General features: G+C 42.8%; 1 protein-coding gene across 1 annotated transcript in view; it reads left to right on the top strand.

The window, feature by feature from the left end:
• LOC310985190 (AP-1 complex subunit mu-1) overlaps positions 1–18,816 on the top strand; it is a 36,875-nt gene that overhangs the window by 17,329 nt on the left and 730 nt on the right. The window contains exon 11 of the mRNA XM_083970700.1: positions 3,837–3,912. Within this exon, the coding sequence (XP_083826826.1) occupies positions 3,837–3,912 (76 nt within the window). The remainder of the gene's footprint in view (positions 1–3,836; positions 3,913–18,816) is intronic.

Genomic DNA, 18,816 nt, shown 5'->3' with positions numbered 1-18,816 from the left:
GGTAATTTGAAATATTTGAGCATTTTATTAAAAAAGTTGCACAATTGTGACGTTTCCTGGTAATTAGATTTATAATGTAGTAATTCAGTTACTAACTCAGTTTATTTTGGGGGAAAGTCACCAGTAACTATAACTAATTACTTTTTTAAAGTAACGTGCCCAACACTGGTCACAAACATTGTTGGACTCAATGATGAAGTGATGACAGATTGCAGCTCAAAGGTCAGAGGTAAAAGGTTATGGTCAGCGTGACATCACACATCACGACTCTTCAAATTTGATATGACACTTTAAACACGGATGTGAGGTGAAACTAGACTGAGTGGAGGAGGCAGACAACCATGTCCAGAATCACTCATTCATTCACTACTACCTACTCGCTATATAGGGAATTCCATAGCATTATATAGTAAGCTCATTGGTAAAATGAAAAAATATTTTTTTTGTTGTAGCTACTACAACAAGGCTAAAAACAGAGATCAAATTATTTTTTTCTGAACATCTTTTTCATGTTGCGGCTTCAGGACACTTGGGTCAGTACAGACGAGCAGTATGGAGGTCTTTGGATGTTTCATATGTGTTTTGGCTGATTCAAAAGTGAACTCTATCCACCGCCATTATATGAATATCTGTTGCCAGCCGGACCCCCCCCTGGAACTCCAAAAGTGTTTTGATAACTCCAAAAGTTCTCCCAACTCCTCCTTGGCATGATGGTGAATAGAAAATTGGTGAATTATCGGTTTTGGGTGAAGTATCCCTTTAACAAAGTAAAGTAATTCTTATCTTTGAACTCTGAGAAGAGACAGCCGAGGCTGGGTTCACTCCAACAGCAGGATTACTGAGACAGCAAACAAGCAAAGATTTACAAGAAGTTTACTTCCTCCTGAGTAATGCAGAGTCATGTACACCACTTTGGTTCCACTTAAACTGGTGTGAACACTGGCTGGTTCAACAGAAAGCACCAAGGTTCTGAGACTCAAGAACAGATCCAGAACCGAGTCTCGCTGAAAGGCACCAAATTATGAGACTGATGTGCTGCAGCCTGACGAGGCCCCACAGGCTCATGAGGGCAGTGCCACTGAAATTTGCAAATTTGCCACCGTGAATGCTGGAGGCCCTTTCTATGAAAAATGTGCACCCTCTGGCTTTTATCATGTGCATCAAGTCCAGTGTGATATTTAAAAATATCACATGTGGTTGTAGTGAGCTCCAGCTGAGCGAGCGTGTGCGCTCTCACAGCAGAGACGTGTTCTCTGCTACATGGACTGTGCAGACGGATGTTTCCCCCCGCTGGAACCCGATTTCCCAGAGCCGAAAATCATCCGCCTCCATATGGGACAGATAAAAATATCAGCTATGTGACTTTGTGTGATTGGAGTTGTGCTGTGGGAGGACATTTATTCACTGTCACATCTCTTCAGCACTGACTTCCTGACCAACTCATTCCAGCTTTTAATCTCTGGCAAAGATTTAAGAGGCACTTCCTCTTCCTTTTCTTCCCCAGCGTCAGTCTCCTCTGTGAACATGTTGCTCGTATCTGTGTCTTCGGTGTGAGTGGTGATGTTTCTATTGTGTGTTAATCCTAACTCCAGTCTCTGTATTTGGCTCTGTGTTGCCCCTCCATTGTCTCCCATTCCCTCTCTGTCACCACTTTATTCATGTTCTCCGCTTTCGTCCTTGTTGGTGTTTTCATGACATTTGCATCTGGCACAGAAGACCGGGATCATACTGAGCTTTGAATAATCACAGACGAGCTCAGGGCTGTTTACTTCACCCGTTTGTGGTTTGGTGCAGTTTGGTGTATAAAAAAATCAGTTCTGCTTCATTGTGCAGTCAGGCGATGTTGTGCCCTCTGAAGATATGCCTCTTCCTGCTGGAGCCCTATTCATTTTGTTGGCTTCTTCAATAATTAGTCATATGTGGGAAAGTATAGCAGTTTATGTTGCCGTTGTTTGGTTGCATGACACATATTTAAATTTAAACTAAGTTCCAAACAATAACAGGTGTAATTCAGATTTATTACAACTTGACCATAGATTCATAGATTCCATAGACCACTACTCTCAGGAAGCAAAAAGCAAGTCAACAGCTGAGATCTAGTGACATGGTCCTCTCACTGTAGAGAGATGGTCAGACAGAGTGTTGGAATATGAGTTGATTTTTCTGTCTTAGATTAAATATTTTGGTGGATGATGCGTATTCATGAATCCATGTTTCCACTGATAATTTTCTGACTTCAATTACTAAATAGCCTAACTGCTGTTCACACAACAACAGGATGGAGCGTCAGGAAAGTAATAACAGAGACGTTCTATTGCCTAGAAGGACTTTGGTAATAACCATTAATGTAATCAAACAAGCAAAAGGCTTTATCTGTACTGTCTGTGGTGTTGAATTGGATTTGCATTGATGTATATATGTTGCTTCTGAGAAAAACAACAGACGTATTATAAAGTAATAAAGGGGATTGCAGCCTAAAAAAATGGATGTTTGAATTAAAAGTAAGTATACAATTGGTATAATTGGTTTTCGGCCAGGAGACGCTAGGTGGAAGGCATAGAGCCTCCATTCTCCTTGTAACAAGTTATTTAAAGGGATAGTTCAACATTTTGGCAAATTGGCCCATTGCCATAATCCCTATAGTTTTAGGAGTAGGTTCATTACCTTTATTTGTCGGTGCAAGCTATTTTTAGAAAGGCGGAGCAGAGCTGCGAGCTGCTCAGAGCTACGCTACGGAGGCTAATGGGATTTCTTTGTTTCCCTCATCAAACTCATCAAATACACAATCCAACAACTCCAAAACACTCTGGTGGACAAGTTGTGACCTGCACATTCACCACGCTATGAGATAATAACAGAACGTTACGAGACAGAGTTGTTTTCGAGGTAAATTCATGCAGAAGCGCTGATGCGCATTCCCATCATGGTCAGTTTTTCGGCAAGCAGTCTCTGCAGGTGAATGTGCAGGTCACAACTTGTCCACCAGAGCATTTTGGAGATGTTGGATTGTGCATTTGATGAGTTTGATGAGGAAAACCAAGAACTTCCATGAGCCTCTGTAGCGTAGCTCTGAGCAGCTCACGGCTCTGCTCCGCCGTTCTGAAAATAGCTTGCACCAACAATAAAAGGTAACAAACATACTCCTAAAACTATAGGGATTATGGCAATGGGCAAATTTGCCAAAATGTTGTCCCTTTAAACATTACACCGAAGCTGTTTAATTTAGGTGCAAATCTATAGTTCCCCTTTAAATGGTTTCAAATGGGGGTCAAACCCAGCTCTCCTCTGCAGTAACAGTGATTCTTGATCCTGCTCAGGGTCCTGAGTGACTCTTCACTGCAAACAGACTGACTACATGTGAAATAATGTCTCTGTTCATCAGCTACAGACATTTATTCTGACAGACGTCTCACCTTATAAATTTTAATTGTACAGAGGATTCATTAACTGCAAGAGAACACAGCTCACATTTCCATGTTTGCTCCTCTCTTTCTCGGCTGACGTGTTTGTTCATCAGGAAAAATAAGTAACTGAGTACTGTGAATGTAACACTGTACCTGATTACACTGTGAAGGTAGTTGAAAATCCTCTGTCTCCAACCCCACTCTCTGTTCCACCACATCTGTCCAACACCTGCACAGTGTGGTGTAACTTTTATATCACAACACGTAATCACTTCATAAAACACAGCATTCCTCAGCCATCTTTAAGCAATTACAACGTGCTAAGATGGACCACTGACAACTCGAGCTGAGCCTCCAGAGCTTCATGTGTCTCTGAGGCTCAGAGCGGAAACATGAGGCCTGATCCTGCTCTGTGTGTCTGCCTCTGTACAGGTACGCTACCTGAAGATCATCGAGAAGAGCGGCTACCAGGCCCTGCCCTGGGTCAGATACATTACTCAGAATGGAGGTAAGGTTGCAAGCACAGACACACAGACACACAGACACAGACACAGACACAGACACAGACACAGACACACACACACACACACACACACACACACACACACACACACACACACACACACACACACACACACACACACACACATTTTATCCATTCTGCTTCAGTGTCTTTGTTTTAAGGCTCAAATTATATGGGCAATTTTACAAGTCAATACTCACAGGATATTTTCTGTGCACCTTGGCCATTATAATTCAACTCATCAAGGCATTGAACCATTGAGGAATTACAGGATATGGTGTTTAAAGGGATAGTTCAACATTTTGGAAAATTGGCCCATTGCCATAATCCGTAACGTTCCGTTATTATCTCATAGCGTGGTGAATGTGAAGGTCACAACTTGTCCACCAGAGTGTTTTGGAGTTGTTGGATTGTGTATTTGATGAGTTTGACTAGGAAGGCCAAGAAATCCCATTAGCCTCCGTATAGCGTAGCTCTGAGCAGCTCGCGGCTCTGCTCCGCCGTTCTAAAAAATAGCTTGCACCGACAATTAAAGGTAATGAACCTACTGCTAAGACTATAGGGATTATGGCAAGTAGCCCACGGTACGATACACTACCTCGTTTTTTTGGCCACGGTTCTCGGTACGGTTTCGGTATGTGTTTTGTGCAGAGAACTTTTTTTTTCTCCCAAAATTATGTTTAGAATTTATATTATTTCTAATATTACTATTATTTATAGTATTTCCTTGTAGAGCTCTCCTATCTCACACAAACACAAAGACAACTGATCTGTCTGTGAACAGCGCCTAGCTTCTCCCTCTGCACACTCTCTTAGTCTTTCAGTCTATGGTGCACACTCTGAAGCCCCTTTCAAACAGAGATCGCACTATATTGCCGTCATGGGAGATCTTCACTATGTTGGCAGCCACCACAGTCTCTCACTGGGAAAGAAGGAGTTAGTCTATTGTGTTTTTTTAAACAGCCTTTCACAATCCCTTTAATAGACAGGTAGACACTCAGCGAGAGAGACAAACGTTTCTCACACTATGACTGTAAAGGCAAATATTAAAGTAAGAAATTCTGTATCTTTGAGTGATCATTGAATATCACATGTAACAGAAACCATAGTTCAGTCTTTGTTGTTCGGTGATCTGGACTTGGCGGGTTTGCTCTTTGAATTCACAACGTTGATGTCACATCGATCCAGCTGTGCAGGTTTGACAGTTTTCCCAATTAAGCTCTGGAGTGATGGTTTCAGTTTCAGCTCCAGTTTCAGAAACTTTTATTAATCCCAAAAAGAGCAATTCAGTTCCACAGTCTAATCAAGGGCTGCCAAACGTGCGGCCCGTGGGCCAAAACCAGCCCACCAGAGGGTCCAGTCCAGCCCTAGGGATGAATTTGCCAAGTGTGAAAATTACATAGAAGACAGAAGAGGTATAATATTGTGGGAATTGTATATATTTAATTTCAAGTTGTTAGTGATGTTTTGTAAAAGGATAGTTCATTAACTGTAAGCCAATTCACCAAGATAGAATAATAAACAGACACAAACAACATTCTCATCTCTTACCTCAACCAGGCTTCAGCATCAACATGTCAGGGACACAGTGGGTCTGTACACTAAACGGACATCAGAATACATCATTAAATTATCAAAGCTAAGCCTTTTATATTTGTTAAGTATTTCACAGTGATGATACTGTCGTGATTTTCTGTCTAAGATTTTCAGGGCTTGTTTGTGGAGTGACCTGTGGGTTTCAAGACACGTGTACTTGCCTGAGACCAACATGACATACAATAATTATAATGAGACAAAATCATGGCATTGAAATAAGTTTTAGAGGCTTCAACTGTTAATGAATTCCTGATGTTTCTAAGTTATATACATTTCTAAAGTTTGATAAGTTATATATATAAGGAAAGTAACACATTGTGAATAAAGTGCCCTCGGTTTCAAAAACCATCGAATTGAAGAAGTACATGTAAAACCAAAATAATTGGATATGAAACAGGGAAAAAAACACATAAACACTCATATGAACTCCAACAGCCACAGGAGGAGGAGGCTCTTCACAGCCTCAGCTGTAGAGGAGCATGGCTGTATCAACACATGAATTTGTAAGCAGGTTATATTGTTACAGATGAACCAGCAGCTCCATCCAAACCGGGGCCAACTGCGCTATTGCGCAGGATGAAGTGTGCGTCCACCAAGCGTGTGTACACAACAACACACACTCTGCATCGCATATCAGCTGCACATTTGTGGAATTAAAGTTTATATATCAGGTTATTATCATCATTAGATGGAGCCTTGATGCATATGTGTGTGTGTCTGATCCCTAAAACCTGTCTCTCTCCAAGTACTTCTAATCATTTTTCATGATTAAAATGATGTGTTTACATAACAGAGAGCAAATTTGTAATTTCCAACACTGACAAGCAATATTTATGTGTATTCCTACATTTACACAAGCACTACACACAGTCAGGAGCAGGTGTAGATTTTGTGAGAAGCTATGAAAAGATACCGTAAGCGCTACTAAAAGATTGATGAATGCGGGAATCCATGTAAATTTCGCTGCACAGGGTTTACACACAAATCCGTGCTGCTCACGTTTCATGAATGAGACCCAGTTTGTGTAAACAAGCAAAATCAGTGCAAATCAGCAAATTAAAAAAAATGCAGCAAATGAAAACAGTTAGGCTACCTGAGAGACTTACTGACTATCAAACGTTTTCTCCTTCAGAGCTCAAAGTTCATTCAAAAAGTATCAGAGCCAGATCTGTGAATGTGTCTAGACAGTAACCACTACAAGAAACCACACTTTATTTAAAAAATCTAAAACTACTCCCTCAGTCAGGAGTGTAGATGTGCAGATGTTGGGTGCAGGAAAATAAACTAACTTGTCAACTAAAACCTGAACAAGAGCTGAAAACTACAGTAAATACATAGTATAACCAAACACAATCAGGTTGAATATCTGTCTTCTCAGAGAGAGAGCAGCCATCTTGGAACCTCCCAGCTTAAATAGTCTCCATTCAGGTGGAGTCAGTCATCCAATCAGGAAATACCTGAAACAAAACAGAGGGAATAGAAGGAGCAGGCCAAACCACACAAGGTCATATGTCCAGGGCAGTCCCACAGAGTTATTCAGTTTAACAAGCCCCGGAAAAAAACAGAGACAATTTGATATGTCTAAAGCTGAAGTGAAGAGTTCAGCCGTCATTGGAAGTGGCAGCTTCGTCCCATGTTTTACATCCCTGAAGAGCTCACCTTGTTGGGTCAGGCCCTGGATCGTCCACATGCTGAAACAGTTAATGGGTGATGCTGCATGTCCAGACACTGATACAATCTGTAGGAAGAGTGCAGGAGAAAAACCTTTGTAGAAAAGTATAACACAGGAAGGGGAAAAGGTCTCAGGGTCTGCAGGGACATGAGACAGACAGAGATGTTGAAGCAACAGAGGTGAAAAAAAAAGAAGAGAGAAACGCCAAACTTGACCTGCAAATATTATCAGGTACAGAACGAGGAGTTTTGTGTTCAGTAATGACAGGACAATCTGAAGAGGAAAATCATTCTGCAAAACAATTAATGTTTGGGTATGTGTTTTCAGACCAGATATTCCCAGATGTATGATACTGCAGTGTCTAAGAAGATGAAATACAGCACTTGTTAAAATAGAAACTGTAGACGGGTCTTTCCCTGCCTTTCTAATTCACCACCCCTCTGAAACTGTACCAATAGAGAGTCTGAATACAGTAACACGCTTTCAAAGGACTTTTTAAGTTTTTAACTTTAACAGTTTAATTCTCTCTACAGTTTCTACCATAGATACCATTTTTTAAATGTCCTTTCCCCTGTTAGCAATTCAGGACAACCTCCAGCTCAAAGGTCAAGTAATGACATAGTGGAAATGCCATCCATTCATATTGAAACCACATAGCTACCTATTATAATGACTCGTGTCCTGCCAGCTCCTCTTGATCTTCAGTAGAACACGGCTGTCACAGAGCACAGACAACAAAGAAGGAATGAGGATATAGTTTTTAGCATGAAATGAGAGAATGGTTCAGCTGCTCTGGATTTCAAATGTACAGTGTCATGCAAAAGTTTCATCATATTAAAGGTATAATGTGTAGGAATTACCCCCATCTAGCGGTGCGGTTGCATATCGGAACGTATTCTTGATGTTGCATTCACGTGAAATTGGGCAGACGTCAAACAGACGCTGCATGTAACAGGATAAACAAGTGGTCCGCCAGCACCAGAGGCAAAACAATACAGGCATGACAATATGTTGTCATGGTGATGTCGTATTGTTTACCTGACCCACGTTTTACCGTCTTTCTCTCGTCGAGTAAAATGACATCCGGTTGGTTTGCCGACGGCCGTCTGCCTGACTGCACCTTTATGCAACACCAGCGCCTCCGTCCTTCCTCACACTACACAGTGGTGACAGTTTTAACAGGCCGAGCCCACAGCTCAGGTGAGTTTCCGTGGTTACCTACGGTCACGCTGCCACTCAACGTAAAAAAATGGCGATGCAACATGGCCGCCTCGGTTCGGTGCGTCGCCCACTTATGTATTTGTAACGACTTGTAACAACTCATTCTAAGGAACGAGAAAGCTTTCATTTGTATGCGGGTGTGATTCGACTTCAGTGAAATACGTATTTATGAAAGCAATATTTGACTTTTGCTAATAAAAAGCCAAATAAGTTACATACTGGGGCTTTAAAGTCTGATTTCAATTCACATCATTTTAACATTATCGTGGAGAGCTGTTTCCCTCTAGTAAAGTACTGAGGGACCACTACTGCACTGTTTCAACTAGGATTTTACTCTGCAGACGTCCTCTAGCTGCTGGAGCAGCACCGTCACATTCATGTAGACGCCTCTGATCCTGGTGTGGTCAGTCTGCGTGATTGGCCATGCTGCTGCTGCTGCATGCTGATGGCACGTGGGAGATATGTGTGTGTGTGTGTGTGTGTGTGTGTGTGTGTGTGTCTGTGTGTGTGACGCCATGATGACGCCAGCCTAATAAACCCGTGGTTTCACCCCTGAACCGTCAGTGCTTTCTGCACCTCACAGCACAGCACAGCGTTGTGTGTGTCTGTGTCTGTGCACAGGAGAAAGTGCCTCGGTGTGTGTGTGGCTTTGAGACAATAGTCAAGCCAGAACACAAAGTCAACAAAGGGCAGAAATATGAAGAATGTGGAACTACACTTGCACATGCACTGCATATGTGTATGTGTGTGCGTGCAGAACACACACACACACACACACACACACACACACACACACACACACACACACACACACACACACACACACACACACACACACACACACAAAATACAAAACCTCCTGACTTGCAGCGAGGGGGAGAGGGGCGTATTTAGTTGCCTAAATTAAAGACCTCCCGTGAGGTTTTTCAGTTGAAGGACCCCTCTTTAAACACCAAGCTACCAATTACCAGCAGCCTCCAGCCCTACCCATCTATTACCACATCCAGAGGAGAAGTGGGGACCTCAGCTGTCGTCCTCTCCTCCCTTTCATGTTCTCTCGCTCCAAAGCCTTGTAGGAAACCAGTGGCAGTGTTTGATGGTCACAGGACAGGCACTTAAAGCCACGCTCGGGGGGGAGGGGGCGAGCTGCTCTCCATTTATTGTCTGGCTTGGCTCACCGCTACGCTGCAATTAGAAATACACTAACAGACTCTAGGCTGCCGCTAGACCAGTGTGGCTCAGCACACACACACACACACACACACACACACACACACACACACACACACACACACAGCAGGTACATCAAGCAGTTTAAAGCAGTGGTTTGTATATGTCACGCCATTTTCCTCTCTGGGCCTCTGGTAAAGACACGTACCAAAGAGTTGACCGACTTATGACATTCAGACCTAAACTGGAGCTTTTGAGTAATGATCCAGATTTGCCACAGCTTGGTTTAACCTGTGTAAGCAGATGTTCAAAGTACTGAGGGCATAATCATTAAAATTTCAGTATAGGCCTAAGTCTATGTCACAAACATGATGAGATCACATGAAATGTAAATCTGCATCTGACTCATTGAGATAAGAGTTGGAGCTTAAAATACAGATGGATGAAATTGAAATTAGCAGCTGTTGACTCACTAGTTGCCAAGAGCTTCAATTCTCCTTTATGACAAATTCAGTAGAAGATGAGAAACGAGAAATTAGAGAGATTGACAGTGCAAACTATTTTTAGAACGGCGGAGCAGAGCCGCAGGCTGCTCAGAGCTACACTGCGGAGGATAATGGGATTTCTTGGTTTCCCTCATCAAACTCATCAAATACACAATCCAACAACTCCAAAACGCTCTGGTGGACAAGTTGTGACCTGCACATTCACCATGCTATGAGATAATAACGGAACGTTACGAGACAGAGTTGTTGCTGATGCGCATTCCCGTCGGGGGCAGTTTTTCAGCAAGCAGTCTCTATCTCGTAACGTTCCGTTATTATCTCATAGCGTGGTGAATGTGCAGGTCACAACTTGTCCACCAGAGCGTTTTGGAGTTGTTGGATTGTGTATTTGATGAGTTTGATGAGGGAAACCAAGAAATCCCATCAGCCTCCGTAGCGTAGCTCTGAGCAGCTCGCAGCTCTGCTCCGCTGTTCTAAAAATAGCTTGCACCGACAACAAACAGGGCCAATTTGCCAAAATGTTGAACTATCTCTTTAAATTGAGGAGGGAGAGAAGGGATGATGCGGTGCAAAGGGCCCAGGTCACTGCAGGAGCTGAGCCTATATATGATGTGCGTGAATCAGGAGTGCACACACTGTAATTTAACACTATAACTTACAGTGTTAAATTCAGTCAGCTGTTACTGGAGGAATGCTTCATCTGGACAAGAGTAACAAACCGAACAGAACCTAAAACAATAGGGACTCAACTTTCTAATGATGAATACAGCATGTTTTATGAAACAGATTTTGATGTTGATTACTAATATTAATATTACCTAATCAAAAACAGAGGGAGAAGACATAGTTTTGGGAGACGGCAGGTCAGGATGAGGCTCAAGAAGCGGGATTAAGTGAAGAAAATGTAAAAGTTAGTGCACGTGACTGAATGTTCTTTAGTCAGTGGAAGGCCCCCATAAGTATAGAAGCAGTATGTGTGTGTGCAACAACATATGGCATCTGGCATGAAACAACCCACAGTTAACAGAATTTGGCAGGTAATTTCTGTAAACTCACGTTTGCATGTTAGCTGAATTAGAGATATGCCAGCACATTTTACTATAAAGCTGTTCTATTGTTTCCAGAGTGCCCCTGGTTACCACTAGCAACGGCGAGAAACACGGAGCTGCCACGGGCTCTGGCTCTAATTGCTCTTAAAGCAGATCTGATTTAAGGCAAATGAAATCCAGATACGCTGGGCTCACAGAGCAGCGAGTTTCACCACTCCCCTGCCTAACCTTAAGCACACAGAGCTGGGTTTCCATAACAAAACCCATGTGTGTTAGTGTGACTGCGTGTGTTATTGTTATCATTACAGAAATCATAGTTTGTGTTCTTTAGGCGGCTGAGTGCAGCTTTGGAACTGTTTCCATGAACACGGCAAACTGATCTCCAGCCTGTATGTACACCTGTGTGTGTATGCGTATGTGTGTGTGCACGTGTGTGTGTGTGTGTGTGTGTGAGCACGCACAAGGAAGCAAGGAAGTGTGGATGTGGAGCCAGACCTTAATCTAAATTCAGAGATTCCTCCAAAGATAAGCAGGCAGTCAGATGTTGCTCAGGGCAAGAAGCCACTAAACTCAACCCTGCTCTGTGTTGGTACACTGTACATACCATGCACACATGCATGTGCGTGTGTCTGTGCACACACATGCCTGTGAATGCATGTGTTTCCTGTTGTGCTCTTATTGTCAATTTTAAATATTTATATTTGCCAGTTGCAGAGCCAAGCATAGCATCAGGCTAACTCAGCTGCAGACAGGAGAAACCCACAGGCTGCTGTCAAAGTACAGAATGCACTGTGTGAAGCCACTTCAATACATCAATAGATTCAGATCCCAGTCCATAGTTTTTATTGTACTGGCAGCTTTTTAAAAGAGAGTCCAGTAATATTCCCAATGTCATGCCTCCTTTGTGTCACCATCATCAGAAACCGTCACTTCAGATTACATCGTTTTTGTTGTTGGATATAGTTGGATATAGTCATTTATTAGATGAGGTACAGTAAGTACATGAGGTTATAGATACGAACATGTGGCAGTTTAAAAAATCCCGTCACCCACTTAAAATTTTAAAATGCTGTCAACAAGTATGGCTGCCATTTCTACTTAAGATTTCACATATTTTCCCACATACAAAATCTGAGTGAACTTCAAATTTTGGGCTTTTTTTTTTTTTTGCAAAAAAAGAGCAATTATGAAAATAGTCTTCTTGGGTTTTTCAGTTGCATGTATTTTGTTCAAAGAGTGATGTCCACAGAGGATTTGTGCTTGAATCCACATTTGAAAATTTCCCTTGAAATATGAGGAATATACAGAAATCTGCTGTTAAAATAACTAGTAGGCTACCCAAGAAGCAAACACTGGCACATTCTTGACTGAAACCAGCTTCCATTTACAGTATGCACTTTTATCTTGTTGGTACATACAACATCTCATCGGCAACATGACATTTTTGACCTGCACCTCCCCATTGTTTCCACAGTGACATAAACTGAGGTGCAAGTAAGTGAAATATGAACACAATTAAGGGAACTGAAGTGGAACATGCAGGAATTTGCAGGATTTTGTGGGTTGTGACGGATCATAGTTAACTGTTAAATATCTTGGTCTCACTCACATAATCATTAAAATGTGTTCCCTCCTGACTGTGGAGACAGAAATAAGAATAATCTGGTTATTAGCAGTGGTCTCGCTGCTCAGTGCAGTCAAACAAGGAACAGCTTTAAAGGTCCTTATGGTATAAAGTTAGAGGTTCATGTGTGATTCTCACGACTCTTAGCCGTTCTCAGAACTGTTAATGCATTTCTCCTAACACTAAATCACCTGTGAAAAAATCTCTAAAGCAATCAAAACCTTTTGGTTTTGATGTAGGCTATTCATTAAAGCCTGACATCGGAAAAAGAGAGCTGCAGAAAATATCTGTATTTAGATAAACTGCTCTGAGAACTGCATCAAGAGTTGTGGGACTGATTTTTGGTGTCTCTGTCTGGCCCTGGACAAGTCGAGGTTCATTTATTGTCATTCTAAAACGCTGTCACGTGAAGAGAATGAAATTTGCAGGTAATTAAAAATTTTCTTAAAACGAGACCAGCTCAACAGCTGCTGCACTGATGTATAGAGGAGGGGGTTGTGGACACTTTAATGGATTGATTTGATGTTTCTGATGTGAGAATTGCATCAAAACAACTGGGAAAATATCAAAGCCCCAGTCCACAGAAAAACACACACAGCCTAGCATTAAAACCAGGCTTCAGGATTTCTGTAACATTGTGATGTCACAACTAAGCCATCACTGCTTTCAGCCCAAGGGGGCAGTTGTCGGTCTGAGAAGTGAAGCTCACTTCCGCGTTCAAAAAACTGCAATCCCCTCGGCTGTCGCTGGGGGCTGGCTCCAGAAGGGAGCAACTCCAATCGAGCCCCATGTTAAAATAGCCGATTTTACAGCTTAAAAAAACATATTTACAGCCTGGTACATTTTATTTTTTTGGTCTCAACCGATAGTTTCTACCCCCGCACACACTCTGAGGGGGGTGAATTTTTTTTAAACTCTACCGTTTTACTATTATTAGGTTTAAAGTTCTGGCCAATTAGGGCGCAGAACCGTTGAGTGACAGGTCCGGAGACCACTGCTCCGAGGCCAGTGGGCGGGCTCTCGGCCGGCCAACGGCCGCACCGCTCCAAATATGGCAAGTAGAATCCAACATGGCGCGGTTCAAACCCCCGTAGTAGCGGCACAAAACAGACTCCCCCAAACCAATGGGTGACGTCACGGGTGCTACGTCCATTCTTTTTACAGTCTATGTTTCAGCCATGCCCCATGCCCCAGGTAGACCACAGAGGTGAGATGAGTGTCCTCCTGTCCCTCTGCTAGAGACGGAGCTCCATCAGTATCGGTGGATAAACAAACTGTTCCACTGTCACTGTCCTAGTTCATCTGTTGATCTAATTACCCTTTTACCCTTCATGACCTCCATCACATTACTCAAACACTTCGGTGATTCGGTGATTGTAGAATGAAACAGCTTAAAGGGATACGCCAACATTTTTCTTCCGTTCTTTTCGACTGTGCGTGCAGTAACAAGGGAGATACGGGCAGAGCTGGCGCACCGCTAATTAGCTTAGCTCAAACACTGGAAGTGCATCGATAGCCTGCCTCCTACCTGAGCCAAAATCAGCAGTCAGAAGCTGATTTCATTTTAGCTCTATTTACTTACTATTTACTTTATCTACATTTCAAACATTTTTAGGTGAGAAAGTAGCCATTTAGATCAGCAGTGTGTTGTTCATTTGTTTAAATACCAGCTGTTTACAATTTTGTTTGGACAAATTCGGCGCTACTCAAGGTAGCCGTTGTGACCAACGCACTTCTGGTTACTTTCACAAAATAAAACACCCGTTGCCCTTTACATACAGAAAACCATGACGATAGAATTTGTGCTTTTACTTTGAAATAGGAAGCTAACCTACCCTCGATGTAGCTAGCTTGAACCAAGTAAACCGTCTTTGCTTGAACCCTCCGTTTAGACCGATATCGTCCCGTTACCGGCATTTGACCACTCAAGATGCCTTACCGGAGAGTTTTGTCAGCTCTGAGACGAAGATCGGTCCGCCAGTTTCCGTTTAGAGTTGCTGAAAGTCATCAGAGAAACTCTGATGACTGCTCTGGAGGCAGGCTAACACTACCTATGCACTTCCAGCATTTGAGCTACATGTAAGCTAATTAGATGCACAGTCGAAAGGATGGTGTCTATTATCTGCTTGTCATGGACTCGGGAGTTAGGCAAGACACAAAAAAAAAATGTTGGCGTATCCCTTTAAGGTTTGATATAGGCCTAATAACCTCCACAGCTCATCATCTCTGTAGTGTTGTTCACACTGGACACACAAGTTCACAATGGACATGTGTGGTGCTGTAGCAGCATTTTCCATGAGCCCACATTCACTCATCTTTAAACATGCACTTTCTCTTCTTCTTGTACTGGCAGGGTCTGTACATGCCATTTTTAGGGCCCGAGCGGCGACTGCTGTCGCCCAGCGAAAGCCCTATTGTTTCTGCTATGTTTATTATTATTCTTTCTTTCATTCTTTTTCTCTCAAAAGGATCGCATTTTTGGAGGCTTCAACATGCCCCAAAACGCGTAAATTTTGGCATGCACATCAGGACTGGCGAAAAATTTGATATTTTAAAGTCGTTGGAAATGGGCGTGGCCAAATGGCTAAATAGCGCCCCCTAGAAAATTTCAAAACATCAGCCCCGCCTTTGTGTGTCACCTAGACGCATGAAATTTGATGGACTTATAGAACATGGCAAGACGCACAAAAAAGCCTCTTATGTCATGGTGAAATCACAACAGGAAGTCGGCCATTTTGATTTGAATTTTTGACCTGTTTGATCTATCTCCTCCTAGGGATTTTGTCCGATTGACTTCAAATTGGCTAGAGACCACCGAAATGCCACTCTGATCAAAAGTTGTGCTCCGCAGGTCTCTAGGTCAAAGGGCGTGGCTTCTGGGGCCTTGAGGATTTTGGCGACTTTTCGTTTGCTCGCCATTTCACCTTCGAACAGCTCTAACGCCCACATACTTTATCTGATCAGCTTCAAACTTGCTAGACATGATAACAGCGCCGCCCTGAACGTCCCCATATATTAATTTCCTACGTCACTCATAGCGCCCCCCGGTGGTAACAGGAAGTGGCCAGGTTTTACCTTAACGTGTACAGATGGCACATAGTTGACCCCATCAACTTCATTCCACTTCTAAAACATGCAGACTAAGGTGGTGAAGCTACATCATGAAAGCTGTGAAGCTACGAGTAATGGCGTCCGTGTGGCGACGCGGCCACCATTCCTCGCCATGAAAATACGTTTGGCTTTATGATGGCTTTAATGAACTCGTATCAACATGAAAATTGGTACACAGGTCCAGGGTCACGACCTCAACGTCTCCATATGCTCATAGGCGATCTCACTCATGTTGCCCCCTAGTGGGAACAGGAAGTGGCATATTTTACATCAACATTGTCCGATTTCCACGAAACTTCACATGTGTGATGAGGGACTGACCCTGAACACACCTGCACGCATCCCATTACTGCCCCTAGTGGACGAACCTTTAACTGCTCATAACTCCCTCATGCTTTGTCCGATTCACTCCAAACTTCACATGTGTGATGAGGGACTGACCCTGAACACACCTGCACGCATCCCATTACTGCCCCCTAGTGGATGAACCATTAACTGCTCATAACTCCCTCATGCTTTGTCCGATTCACTCCAAACTTCACATGTGTGATGAGGGACTGACCCTGAACACACCTGCACGCATCCCATTACTGCCCCCTAGTGGATGAACCATTAACTGCTCATAACTCCCTCATGCTTTGTCCGATTCACTCCAAACTTCACTTGTGTGATGAGGGGCTGACCCTGAACACACCTGCACGCATCCCATTACTGCCCCCTGGTGGAGGAACCATCAACTCATCATAACTCCTTCATGCTTTTTCCGATTTCCTCGAAACTTCACGTGTGTGATGAAGGTCCGCCCCTGAGCTCATCTGCCTACATCTGGTTACCGCCCCCTGGTGGATGAACGAAATATTGCGTTTTTTTTGCTCCTGCCAGGGTTTTTCTCCCTTCTCACCACAGCCCCCGCGTGCCTCATGCCCCACGGTGGCGTGGAGTCGCGAGGGCCCGATCATCGCCGCTTGCGGCTTTAATTACTTTTAAAACTGGAGCTCCTACATCAAAAACCTCACTAACTGTGGGTGAGTGAATGATGACAGGTGAGATGAGATGACGTGATGGTGGATATGTCTCTCAAAATCAGTCCAGGTCAGGCAGCAGAGAAACTGTGTTCGGGTCCAGGTCCAGACCAGAGTTGGTCTGTTGAGTACGTGTCCTCGAGAGGCGGCTGCTTATGAAAATACCAGGAAGTCAGCAGTTTGTGAGAGACTCAAACCACCTGTTTGGCACCAACAATCATTCCACGGTCAAAGTCACTTAAATCACATTTCTTCCTCTTTGTGATGTTTAGTCTGAACAGTGACCGAACCTCTTCACCATGTCTGCATGCTTTTAAGAATTGGCGTTGGCATTGGCTGAGGTTTTAATTAACAAGCAGTTGTACAGTGCAGGTGGACAGTGTGGGCTACTTCACTATATAAACCTTTTGATTAAGGTCATGTTGCCAGTGTACTGTAAAAAAAAAAGCTGTAGTTGAGATAATGGATTCTAACTTCACATATAAACAGGGAGGCACATTCCACTAGAACCCATCCACTACTGTCAGGGACCAAGCAGTAAGGCCAAAGAACACAGGGTGTTAACATCTAAAGAAATGTTCATTTATTTACTTATTTTTCTCAAAATACAAAAAAAGACTGAGAAAACTATGGAAAAAAATAACTTAAAACTAGGGCCATGTTAACTTACACAGAGGCTAGCCAACAGAGATAAAAGCAGGACAGAAACAGACATTTCAATCAATATCACAATGTAATAATAAGATTTCGAATAACTGTCAAACCATGAAGCAAACTTAGAGTTCTAAATTAACTCAAAATAATTAAATCTCAAAGAAAAGGCGGCCTCCCCTCTGGCATCTCCAGGTTTGCCTCCTCCACTTCCTGTCCTGCCATCTTGAAGGGCGCCACTTCCTCTTTGAACTTGGGAGAGCTTGCCAGACCCAAGCAGGGGTTTTAATTCAAACAAAGACAAATGAAAATTCAAACTAAAATGTGTGCACTCAAATAAACTAACAAATCATCAACAAAGTGTGGCATATGAAAATAAAAGACAATGTGTTAATGTCATTTTTTGAGATAAATGTAGAAGATGACTAAACTTAAGTGGAGCCATGTGGATCCACACACTACCAAGGGTCTGCTGCACAATGCAGCCATTTAAACAGACTGTCTGTGTCCTGTTCAACAAAAAAGTTTAATGTAGATTGGAGAGGTGGGTTCAAGTCACTGTCATCGAGCTAATAATGATGCCTTTATAAACAAATCTGTCCAGCGTTTTTTCCTGTTCCTTCTATAAACTAAATTTAACAAAAATGAAAAGGGGACTTTTATACGCAATAACGAGGGTAGGATAAAGGAAAAAAAAAAAAAAATATCCTACCCTAGTTATTGCATAAAAGTCCTGAATAGAACGCTTCAAAACTCCTCTCTGCCCAGAAAACACAAATCTAACCCTCCCTGTCTCTATCAACAATATGCTTATGTTACATACAACTTAACTGAGGCTCATTAGTGAGGTGAGTTGAGGACATGCTGCCCTGTACCTGACTGTAGGTGTGTCTGGCATGTGAGCTATGACTAGGTGAAGCAGATTAATGTTCAATTAATTATGGGTCACATAATGTACACACCTACTTTCAGTTGCAGGGCAATAGATGTCCTCAACTGCTTGATAACTAGCCGCATGCCAGAGATATATTAAGATCACATACTTACCATCTATCCATCTGTCTGTGTGTGTGTAAATATGTAAGCTATGAGTTCAGGAATCATCTTCCCACCTCTGTTTTATCTTCAACTTGTTTGCAATATACTCTTCACAAGACATAGCACGACACTGCCCCAGCTGTCTGATTGGTTAAGGGTGTGTGGCAGGACAAAGGAGGGCCCGGGCAGGGAACCCCAGTCTCCCGTAAGAGTCATGTGTGCTGACCAT

Source organism: Trachurus trachurus, assembly GCF_905171665.1.
Source record: "Trachurus trachurus genome assembly, chromosome: 4".
Lineage (NCBI taxonomy): Eukaryota > Metazoa > Chordata > Actinopteri > Carangiformes > Carangidae > Trachurus > Trachurus trachurus.
Note: the sequence above shows the minus strand (reverse complement) of the source record. Positions and strands in the feature narration are given on the sequence as shown.